The following is a 10972-nucleotide window of genomic DNA, read 5'->3' as shown; positions in this document are numbered from 1 at the left end:
TTTTTGTTTTTTTTTTTGTTTTGTTTTTTTTTTTGTTTTTTTTGAACTGGAACTATGTTTACAGTATTGGGATATTTTACTCAAAATCAACACTGTCAAACACACAAATTACTGAGGGACATTTTTAGCAACTGCTCTGTACTGCCTGATGTCAGCCTGTGTCAATGCAGTTAGGCTGCATGCCATCCCACAAAAACCCCACTGAGACCAACTACCCAAAGTCTGATTTACACAAATGAATCCCCTGGCCAAAAAACCTGGCAACAAGTTAACGGAGCTAATCAGTGGTTTATCACCTGACATCTAAGGTAAGCACTGAGATCTGCTTTTCCCTATCCGAGTCTAGATAAAGAAGTGTCAGCCTAAAAAAATAAAGGCAGCCATAGATACGTTTGTTGAAGAGATTTCACAGCACCCATGGTGAAGGAGGGCTGTCTAACAGTATTACAAACACTAGACAATCTGAAAAATAACAAAGCGAAAGCTTCTGTAAACACCAGTGACAGTGACAGCAATCAAGTATTTTCTACCTCCAAATCTCTTCTGTAAAAATGAAGGTGAGTAAACATTGAGGATATGGGATCTAAAAATAAAAACGGCAACTGTTTATCTCTCCCGGGCCTGGACTTGCACACCGCACACAAAGTGATGTCTAAAGACAAGTCAGTCACAGTTTCAGGGGTGAGTCTCCTGGTGGTCACCCCAAAGACCACGCACTGAAAACAGAATACATACAGGCCATTTGCATAGCTCTCCCTCACTTATATACGCACAGACACGCACACAGACACACACACAGGTTCTGAAAAGGGTGGCGTGTTTGCTTAGGCAAAGGTGTGCTGAATGTGAAGTTTGCATACACAGTCACTCCTCCTCCGTAGTCCAATAAGGGTATGCTAGCACCTGTGCTATTGCATCTGTATAGTGAGGAAGTCAGGTCTAGGTTCTGCTGTCTGATATTACAGCTTATTGCTAACAGGATGAGCATTGCTCTCCTACATACAGCCACTTGCAGGCAGCCAGACCATCCAATGTAACTATGCAAACACAAACATCACAGTCTTTAAATGGTATGTTCACAGGACAAAATATAGCAGATAAGAGATGATTAAGATATTAATATTCTCCAAACCAAGGATAAACTATTTTAAATACAGTATATATATGACTGAAAACACTAACTCTTTATATCATTTTCTCTTGCTCTCTTCTCTTGTAGATTTGGCATACCTTCTGCAGAACCAGCTGCAAGAGTCCACTTGCTTAAAGTTGCTGTTTGATGGTGTGTGTGTGTGTGTGTGTGTGTGTGTGTGTGTGTGTGTGGGTTCGGGGGTTTGGGTGCATGCAAATGTTTTCACATGCTTACTGCATTTGTGAAAATAAGAAGAAGTGCAAGAGCAAATTAAAACTCAAAGCCTCAGGGACTACGTCAGCACATGTAAGTCAAACTGTGTGCGTGCATGTGTGGCGTGCGCGTGCACTTGAATGTGCGTATGTATCATGGCCTATTTTAATAGACAAGCACAAGAGTGTAGGGCTGAACTCATCATTGACTGAATAAGAGAATGGATGGATGGATGCTGAAGGCCAAAATGGTGCAAAAGGCATGTGGAGACTGAAGACTAGTTAAGCCCAGATGAGAGGAGTGATGGACTGTAGCACAAACAAGTGCAGCATTTATCCCTATTTTCTTATATGATTTATCCAACATACTTATTTGAGTCTTCATTTTTTTTTTGCATACAAACAAAAGAAACAAAGCAAAGAATAAATCAACTAAAAAGTCTTAAGCAGTGCTGCAACTGGTGAGATATGGCTGATGTCCCAGGGGACTTTGATTCCCAGGTGGTATGCAGTCCAACTGTGCCTACATCAGTAGTCAGCTATGGGTGCAAGCTTTCTGCTCAAGCTGACTGTGATGTTGGTGTAGAGAGGCCTCCTGGACACTATGGGGGAGTAGTTAAGGTTGTTAAGACCATCCACTTTCTGTCTCTCCTTTGAGTGGCGTAGGAGACTGTACCTGCAGGAAGGACAACCAATCAGTGAATGGAGAAGCGAAGAGAAGACAAGACAAAGAAGAGAAGAGAAGAGAAGAGAAGAGAAGAAGCAGAGGAAGAGAGGAGAAAAGAAGAGAAGAGAAGAGAAGAGAAGAGAAGAGAAGAGAAGAGAAGAGAAGAGAAGAGAAGAGAAGAGAAGAGAAGAGAAGAGAAGAGAAGAGAAGAGAAGAGAAGAGAAGAGAAGAGCTTTTCAGTTTCATCATCCTACGGCCGGTTACTACATGGTAACATTGACACTGACAGCATCATTGTTTGTGATTTACACACAAAGTGACACTCGGGCAACATGGGAGTGGTTCTTCACCAGATCACTCCCTCATTGTCAACATGACTACACTGTATTAATCATGAGTATTTCAAAGAAGATTTACCTAAGCACATTGATTTTGGAGAACTAAAGAAACATTTGTTCTTTGGGCTGTTTTAAGTAACTTAGAATTTGAGCAGAGGGAGCATGATTGGAATTCAGCCCTGAAGCATACAAGAATATCACATGCAAAGTCTTTAGAAGAGTTGAAATTCTCTCAAAGTCACTGCTCTAGCTTTTCATGTGACTGGCTTACATCACATGAGCCTAAGCCTCATTCCAATTATCAGCTTCCACTTTTAACCATAGGGTCTGTGTGTGTGTGTGTGTGTGTGTGTGTGTGTGTGTGTGTGTGTGTGTGAGAGAGTGTGTGAAGTGGGTGGAGTGCATACATAGACACTAACCTTCCCAAGAACTGGACTTCCCCACGATGGTGATGTGGAATTGACATGTAGCGTCCCTGCTCTCTGTGTGGTCGACTTACGGATAAATTGGCAAACTGCACCCTACACAAAGATTTTTTTTTTATCATTATATCAGAATGTCCACAGTCAGGCAGGGCAAGCTTTGCAATGATAGAAAGCATAACGATTAACACTCTTATCACCATGACATCAGGCTACATACTGCCAGTAACATGATACATGAAACTACTAGAGAAAAGGGTTTCACAGTAGCTGCACACAAAAGGGATCATTACATAAAGCCACATACACACAAGCCAATCAGTAAGAAATGGCAGTGTATAATAAAGGCTCTGAGTGTGTACAGCTGCCTTTGAACTGCATGGGTGGTGGGAGGGACAACACTGCTGTGTGGCAAAGGCAGAGAGGAAAAAAAAAAAAAAAACACAAATACAAAAGCGCCCCTTACCTGTTCCAGAGGTCATCGTCCTCTCCTCCCCAGCCCCAGAACGCATTAGGAAATCCATTAATCTTTTTGAACTGCTTCACCGTCAGGCCACTGACACCGCCGAAGAACTCATTATACGGAAGCCTTAGAGGGACAATTACACATATTAATTTCATATTAAGTAAGGAATGCTTTTATTGTACATACCCATGGAGACAGAATCGAGACTTACATGTAGGAGTACTTGTCGAGCCTGACCGCAAAGTGTCGGGGCATGTCTGTGCAGCCGTAGTAGTTCCTGTCGTTCTCCATGAGGTGGTCCACATCGTGGAAGACCAGACAGTCCCAGTCCAGGTCCTTCATAGCCTCCTTGAAGCCCACATTGAATAACATGGCTCGGTTAAATGGTTCTGTGCCCCCCTACAGAAAAAAAAGAGATACCACTTAGCCACTCTACTGCAAAGCACTGACAATATTAGCACCTGAGAAGGAGACTCACTTCCTATAGGTGTTTGCATTCACACAGGTGAATTTGTCCGTCCATCCAAATGACTGTAAATACATGTGTGCATACCTGCTCTATCACATAAAAGGCAAACTGGAGTCTCTGTTTCTGCAGCACTGGCACCAGGTGTCTCAGGAGGATTGGTAAATGTTCGTGTCGGTTCCTAAACGGGACTAGGATTGCCACCTGAGGACAAAAAATGGAGCAGAATACAATATATAAATAGATCAAAATAACACATAACATACAAAGAAATGGAGATGTATACACACCAGAGTCACAGAGCAATCTGATCTTTGCAACTAAGTAAACTGTAGTGTTTGCACACAGTGTCCCCGAGTGTCATGATCCCTCAGCAGTAGGTAAATGGGAAAGTGTGGGTGAAGATGGCACCAAAAAAACACCACTAATTGCCATGAGGACTCGTGACAAAGGAGTTCTTGAAGGCAGGATCTTGAAATCTAATTTCCACAATGAGATCCGACATGCATCAATCATAGAAGCACAGAGGCGCTAAACGTCTGTGAAAGGCATTTATTTCTCCCCACAGAGCGGTAGACATAACAGTTCCTCTTGTTTTAAGTTTCCTTTGAAGCTCAATAAAAAGCAAACTGTCACAGAAAGGATAAAAAAGCAAGGGGGTACGGACACAGTGAGTGGACTATTGTGGTAGCTGAGAGAGAGATTGCTGGCTAATGAGAGAGAGAGAGTGTTGGTTATCAGAACATACACAGCCCCCCAGGGCAGCTGAATGTGAGAGACAGACAGACAGATGGCAGGCAAGATTGCACTGCTGGACCAAAAAAGAGTGATAAAATAAGGGAACATAGGAGGAGTCTGGTTCAAGAATGAAACAGTACTGCAGTGCACACATGAAGGCTTGAATTCATGTTTTGTCTTCTTGTACTCAGCGTAATTAGTGATGCATGACTGCACATGTACATTTTTACATGCAAATGTCAGACAGAACAACCTTGTCATGACACTGTCTGTCTGTGTTTCCGGTTTTACACCAGAAAACACTCAAAAACAAACACTATATCCTCTCATGTAGTGTGCAATGTATTTATCTCAGTAGATTCACTGGGATTTGCTAAAGCTTGAGGACATCAGCTGGAGCACACTAGTTTGCGGAGCTCAAAGCAATAATCAGGTCTCATTTCAATATGTTTGAAATCTCTGACAGCAATGTCTGTTTCCAAGCAGAATAGCATCATTACTAACAGTAATTCAGCTTTTTTTGAACTCCTTAGTTATAGCATTGTTGACAGTACTTTATCTGTTATAGGGTCAATGAGAGTGACACTTAATTTGGAAAATGACACTCAGTTGACAGTTTATTAGGTACACCAAGCTAAAACTAATGTCAGTCTAACATATCAGCCCTACCTTATCTACCTGACCTTCATGTTCAGTTTTCATTGAAACAGTTTTAAAGATGAGTTGTCAACTTTATTTGGAGGACGTAGTCTGAGGTGCTGTTGACTTGTATCTGCATTGAATCGCACTGAGAGGGGTTTCTGTCATTTAGCTCATTAGTCATTTCACTGATGTGAACGGGGTGGACAAATTAATGGATACGTTTGATGAACAACATTCTTCCCAAATTCTTCTATTTGCTGTTTGGATGGAGAACACTGTGAACATATTGCTCCAGTATCTCCCATAGGTTTTCAGCTGGATGGTGTTTACACGCGATAACCATGCAGCCACCCCTTGTGTCCTGCATGGAACCATCAACATTCGTTATATTTCTCCACTCATCTGTCTGTATATTTGACAAAGCTATCCAGGGGACAGTCCTTTTAACAATGTCACATCCACACTTACCTTCCAGCGAGGTAAACAGTCTTTGGGCTTCCAGTAGCCTCCTAGGGCCATGCTAGGCTCTCCCTCCAGCAAGGACCTCTCCACCTCCTCCAGGGATACCTCACTCATGTTCACCTGCAATCTGCCCTCTGTGTGTATATGAGAGAGAGAGAGAGAGAGAGAGAGAGAGAGAGAGAGAGAGAGAGACAGAGAGAGAGACAGAGAGAGATAACAGTGGTATGGAGAAGGGGGCAGGAGGGGAGAGAAAAAAAAAAATTGCCAAAGCCTGTTCAGTAATCTGGAACGTACATTTCTGGGTAAAGCTATTTTGCCATTACAACATATTTGCATGCATCATCAATCAAAGCTGAAAGAAAACACAAAGTCAGACCCATTTCACTACTCATTATAAGAACAAATATGTACAGTGGCACTACGAAATTCGCTTAAGCAAACATTTTACAAGCCAAGAAAACCAGACAAACAATTGTTTAAAGTGTAGTGTTGTAAAAGGCCTGAGAGACCTTTTCTCAGATACAGTATATTACAGAATCATGAGTCAGGAGCAAAGCATTAAATCTTAGCTTTCCATCTTAACTTTAGGGCCGTACTCACTCATAGAGGGCAGCCTCTCAGGGCAAACCTGTGAGGGGAGGTAGGTGAAGCCCACGGGGATGTATGTGGTGGCAGGAGCATCACTGTCGCTCAAGTTGAAGTCATAGGAATAGTCTGGAATCACATACACATACACAAGCATCACTATCACCATCAAGAGCAGCTTAATCCAGGCTTGACCTGCATGACTTCCACTGTGTGCTTTGTTGTTTTCTATCGCTGCTTTTTATCTTCTCACCTCTACTATGTCACCGTTATCTTAACTTTACACTCTACTGCATATACACATGGATGAGTCGCCAAACTCTTGAATTCTTATTTTCTATAATTTAACTAGGGTGGAAACTACATTTGTACTCATGTAATTGCATAGAAGACAGTGTATGCTACACTAAACATTCCTAATACACCTTATCAGCGAATCAGTGTGTATGTTTTCACCTGTGCCATTGATGCTGTAAGCCCCTCTCACCACCTGCTCCAGAACCTGAGCCCCAATGTTCTTCACGTTCTCTCTGATCTGGATCCCTCTGGCTTGGACCATGAACACATACTCATTCACTGTGGACAGAGGGAAGAAAGACAGAGAGTTAGGTCATTTTATTTCCTGTTCCCACTGTAAACATCACAAGTATTTCTACCCAGCAGACTGAAAACAGCCAATTGTAAAAATCAACTATAGCAGCACCTACAACAAGTTAAATCTAATAATCCATGGTAGTGCATAAATGTCAAATGGGGTTTCTCCATAATCTCGCAGCTCTTTAACTCGTGACCAATATCATCTTCCTCCTCCATGTTGAGAAACAGAGTAGAACAATTCCCATGTTCATGGAAGTTAACCTTGGAGTAACTCTAGTGTAAGAACACTCTTCCACCTGATCTGCCCCAAAGTAATTATCCGCCTTGGTGACTTAATGGAGGGGATTTCCCGACCACATACCAAGGGTCTTTCATTGCAAAGAAGGCAACTATTGGAATGTTAATCTATAATGATGGGGGGGGGGGTGGTAAGAGAAGACACAACTCAAGCTTATTTAAGAAGGAGATAATGAATTCGAATGAATGGTTAATTCCTTCCTTTTGTGCATGGCAACTGCCTTTTTTCCATTTTCAGTCATTATCTGTGCTGTTTGATGTGGATTGTAATTTTTTTTTATGCCTGTATTTGGTAAACGGTTCATGAACTGGGTGCAAATAGGCTGAGAACACAGCAGGCCCACACAGAGCGGAAGCACCAGAGGTTTCAGCCTGAATGTCAGTTTCTGAAAAACACCACAGTGCCGGCCATGCCTGTCATACTTAAAAGTGTGCCATGTTGTATATTTTTTTCCACAATGAACAGCAACATCAACTTTCAATCAAGCACAAGACCTGATTACATCCTCACATCATGGTAGAAATCTCTTCTTACAACTGTTCAGTGGATTTATATGACAGTTATTATTGGGAACTTCTCCAGAGAAGCTTACTGCCAGTTCCACTTAGTGTGGGTTAATCTAAATAATACCACAACATATCTCCATATCCGAACAGTGGAAAAAAGAGAAGGGATGTGGTCAGACTTTGAGTCATCCAGATCTCCTGCACATCTCAACCACATGTCTGTGCACCTAAGTGGGGCAATGCAATGCATGTACAATAAATGACTGTGTGTTGCAGATTTACTTGAAGGGTGACACGCACAATTCCGGAAAACATTTGTCCACAGCTCTCTGAAAAAATTCCATGGTCATAGACTGTTTCTTTATTTAGAGAGTAATGTCAGGACAATGCGTCCACATAGTGGACCTCGGCCTCAGTGAAACTGTATCCAGCTGCACAATCTCTGGCCATTAATCCAATCAACATTTATCTTAAAGCAATGCCAATATGATCCACAGCCATCTACGAACGCATGCAGACGTGTGTCTGTGTATGTGTTACTGTGCGTGTGTGTGAGACTGCTGAGCTAGAAATCTACGGGATGTGATTTGTCTCTAGTAATTCTATTACAGTTTCCATCACATTCATCTTGTTTTATACAAACTGCCTGGCTTGCAGGACTAGAGACTAGTGGCTAAGCGGTAACTGAAATCAATGTTCTCATTTTACTTCTGCAACACGCAAATATTACAGTGCAGCTGGAGATAATATGCAAAGGATAATAATAACAATAATAATGATGATAATAACAAGAACAAGAAAACAAGAACATGGGGTACACACAGAAGTAGATCAACACACATGTCTACATACTGCACAAATCCACACACACACACACACACACACAGGCTCATTGATGCTTTTCTGAGGCGCCATATGATGGAAAAATGCTAAGGGGCTTCTGGAGTGTGATCCAGTCCTGCAGGCACCAACATATTTTGACCTGTTGGTATCTCCCTCTCATGTCTTTTAAATGTATAGAGCTATTATCTATACATATCCCTACCAGGATAAATCTATGGTACATATTGGCCGAACACATGTGTTTAGTACCACACTGAACTGCTTCAACGCCCGCAGAGTGAAGCAAACTGGGATCTCTTCCCTGAAATGTGTTTTTTGGTCTCTGCTGAAAACGTCACTTATCAAGGGTCACGTTGCCACAAGTCTTCAAGCACAGGGATGGAGAATAGGGAACACTTGACCTACTGTATAGAAAGCAGTTGGCATACAGTTCCTCTCTCAACAAACCAGCACTGTATAGACTGGAGTCATGGTTAGTGCCGAGGTATTCAAGGCTACAAACTGTGACAAATGCAATTAGACACGAGGGAACTGGAGTTTAGAGGAAGCTAACGTATGAGGCTACAACACAAGGCCATGAGTGAACATATAAGCAAGGGGGCGGGCAGACACGCACGCACGCACACACACACACACACACAGCATTCTGACACCAACAAAGGATGTTGCATTTAGACACAACTACATGATACACATGTAGACCAGAGAGAGCCCCCCGCCCCCCACCCCCTGCTTCTCAACCTATCACAAACCCCCACTGTAACCCATGAAGCATGACAAGAGACCTTGAACGACCTTGTCCTCTATAGCTCTCACTGTCCGCATGCCAAGCCCGGCCCACCTCTCCCTCTTTCTCTCTCTCTCTCTCTCCCACATCCCTCCATCTTTCCACTTATCTGCCCTTCCCTCTATCTGCCCTCTTCATCTCTCTGTGCTGCTGTCTCTGTGTGATGTGGTTTGTATCACTTTCTGTCAAGTCAGTTTGTTCCTCTCGTTTAAGGAAACAATCTGAATGATGGATTGCAGGCTCACTGGGACAATTCCAGGCACAGATCCTCCACCATACCCGACTGTAACTGAGGTTAATCGGAAAAGGAAAAAGCCAACAAACAAGCAAAAAAAAAAACAAACAAAAAAAACCCAACCACCAACCCCCCCCGCTTTGCCTCTGAAAGGCAATTAACTGCACATTGATAGCTCAGCAGTGGGAGGTGATCGGTCCCGTTCTGCTAGCTCCCTGATAAGAGCTGAAAGGCAGTCCCCCAGCAGAAATGGTTTCTGCATAGACAAGAACACACACCATACACACAGTACATAGAATCATTGCTTTGCGGGTGTAAAGCTGTCACTCTTAGAAAAGGTCATTTTTACTGCCACTGCATATCAGTGACACCCACAGACTCACACATAAATTAAGACAAGCAGGAAGTAGGGCACTATGGACACGAATACACAATTCATCAGTGAATGCTGAATGTGTATTATGTGACTTTAAAAGCCGAATAATGACACTATCAGTAATGTAATGCTGTAAATTGGCCATATGTGATTAAGTAGCCCACTGCAATACCTTATTGGAAAGTAAACAGGCAATTACTCAAAACATTAGCACTAAATCCCTCACAATTAACTGGAACAGCTGTTGTAATTTGAGTGTATTGATCTATTGAGGATATTTAGGATTGGAATGAGATGGGGATGAGGGTTGTAGATTTCTGACTTTTTTTTAGCACATGAAATATGTGTGTTCTTTTTGAACGATTATTGGATCCCAACTGAAGGGATAAGCGTGTTATTACCTCCTTTGACCCTCAAGTGATGCCAAGAAACCCTGAGGCTATGGTGGATCAATACACACGCATGCATGCATGCACGCACGCACGCACACACAGAGCAGCCTTCTAGTCAATGCACACACACACACACACACACACACACACACACACACACACACACACACACACACACACACACACACACACACACACACACACACACACACCGTGGGCAAATCCATGTATTACCGTACAGAAAAAACACATTTTTCCTTAATGACTTAAAAAATTATTGAATTAAAAATCTGCAGTTGTCATTTTAATCTCATCTGTACAAACAAACTCCTTCATGAAGCAATGAATGCGCAACACAATCTCGTCTGTAATATGGTGTCTCTTTAGCTACCATTGTGAAAATAAACCACTGTAAAAGTGTTTTGTTTTCTGCACAGACACAGAGTCAGTTCTGAGAGAAGAATGTAGTAAGTGAGTTAGTTTGATAGTCAGATGAAGACTTCCTGTTTACATGCCAACATCAGTCAATCAAAACCACACCCTCTTACCTCCACCAAACACTCAACCCAAACACTCTCTTCCTCTGTTTGACTCCTTTCTAACAGAGAGCATATAGAGCATTTCAGAGTCAAACACTGATCCCTAAAGACTGGCTGAGTTCATCTGAGTATTTTCACAAAATACTCATGAGCTAAAGCAATTCTTATTCTTAGGGGATTATTTTGTTGAAATACTGAGTGAAACCTCAGGGAACATCATCCTAGAGTCTTAGTTCACGAGTATTTAGATAAAAGACCAGCACTGTGTG

At 42.3% G+C, this 10972-nt stretch overlaps 1 protein-coding gene across 1 annotated transcript in view; it reads right to left on the bottom strand.

Annotated features, from left to right (window-relative positions):
• Nucleotides 1-10972, bottom strand: part of b4galt5 (UDP-Gal:betaGlcNAc beta 1,4- galactosyltransferase, polypeptide 5) — a 30563-nt gene continuing 19591 nt past the window's right edge. The window contains exons 2-9 of the mRNA XM_071476459.1: nt 6587-6706; nt 6146-6259; nt 5552-5679; nt 3791-3907; nt 3449-3636; nt 3238-3360; nt 2769-2870; nt 1-2020 (exon numbers count right to left, since the gene is read on the bottom strand). Of these exons, the coding sequence (XP_071332560.1) occupies nt 1873-2020; nt 2769-2870; nt 3238-3360; nt 3449-3636; nt 3791-3907; nt 5552-5679; nt 6146-6259; nt 6587-6706 (1040 nt within the window). The 3' untranslated portion in view covers nt 1-1872. The remainder of the gene's footprint in view (nt 2021-2768; nt 2871-3237; nt 3361-3448; nt 3637-3790; nt 3908-5551; nt 5680-6145; nt 6260-6586; nt 6707-10972) is intronic.

The sequence above is a fragment of the Trachinotus anak genome, unplaced genomic scaffold (assembly GCF_046630095.1).
Source record: "Trachinotus anak isolate AG129_WGS33_773 ecotype Australia unplaced genomic scaffold, CSIRO_AGI_Tana_v1 ptg000004l, whole genome shotgun sequence".
In the NCBI taxonomy this organism is placed as follows: domain Eukaryota; kingdom Metazoa; phylum Chordata; class Actinopteri; order Carangiformes; family Carangidae; genus Trachinotus; species Trachinotus anak.
Note: the sequence above shows the minus strand (reverse complement) of the source record. Positions and strands in the feature narration are given on the sequence as shown.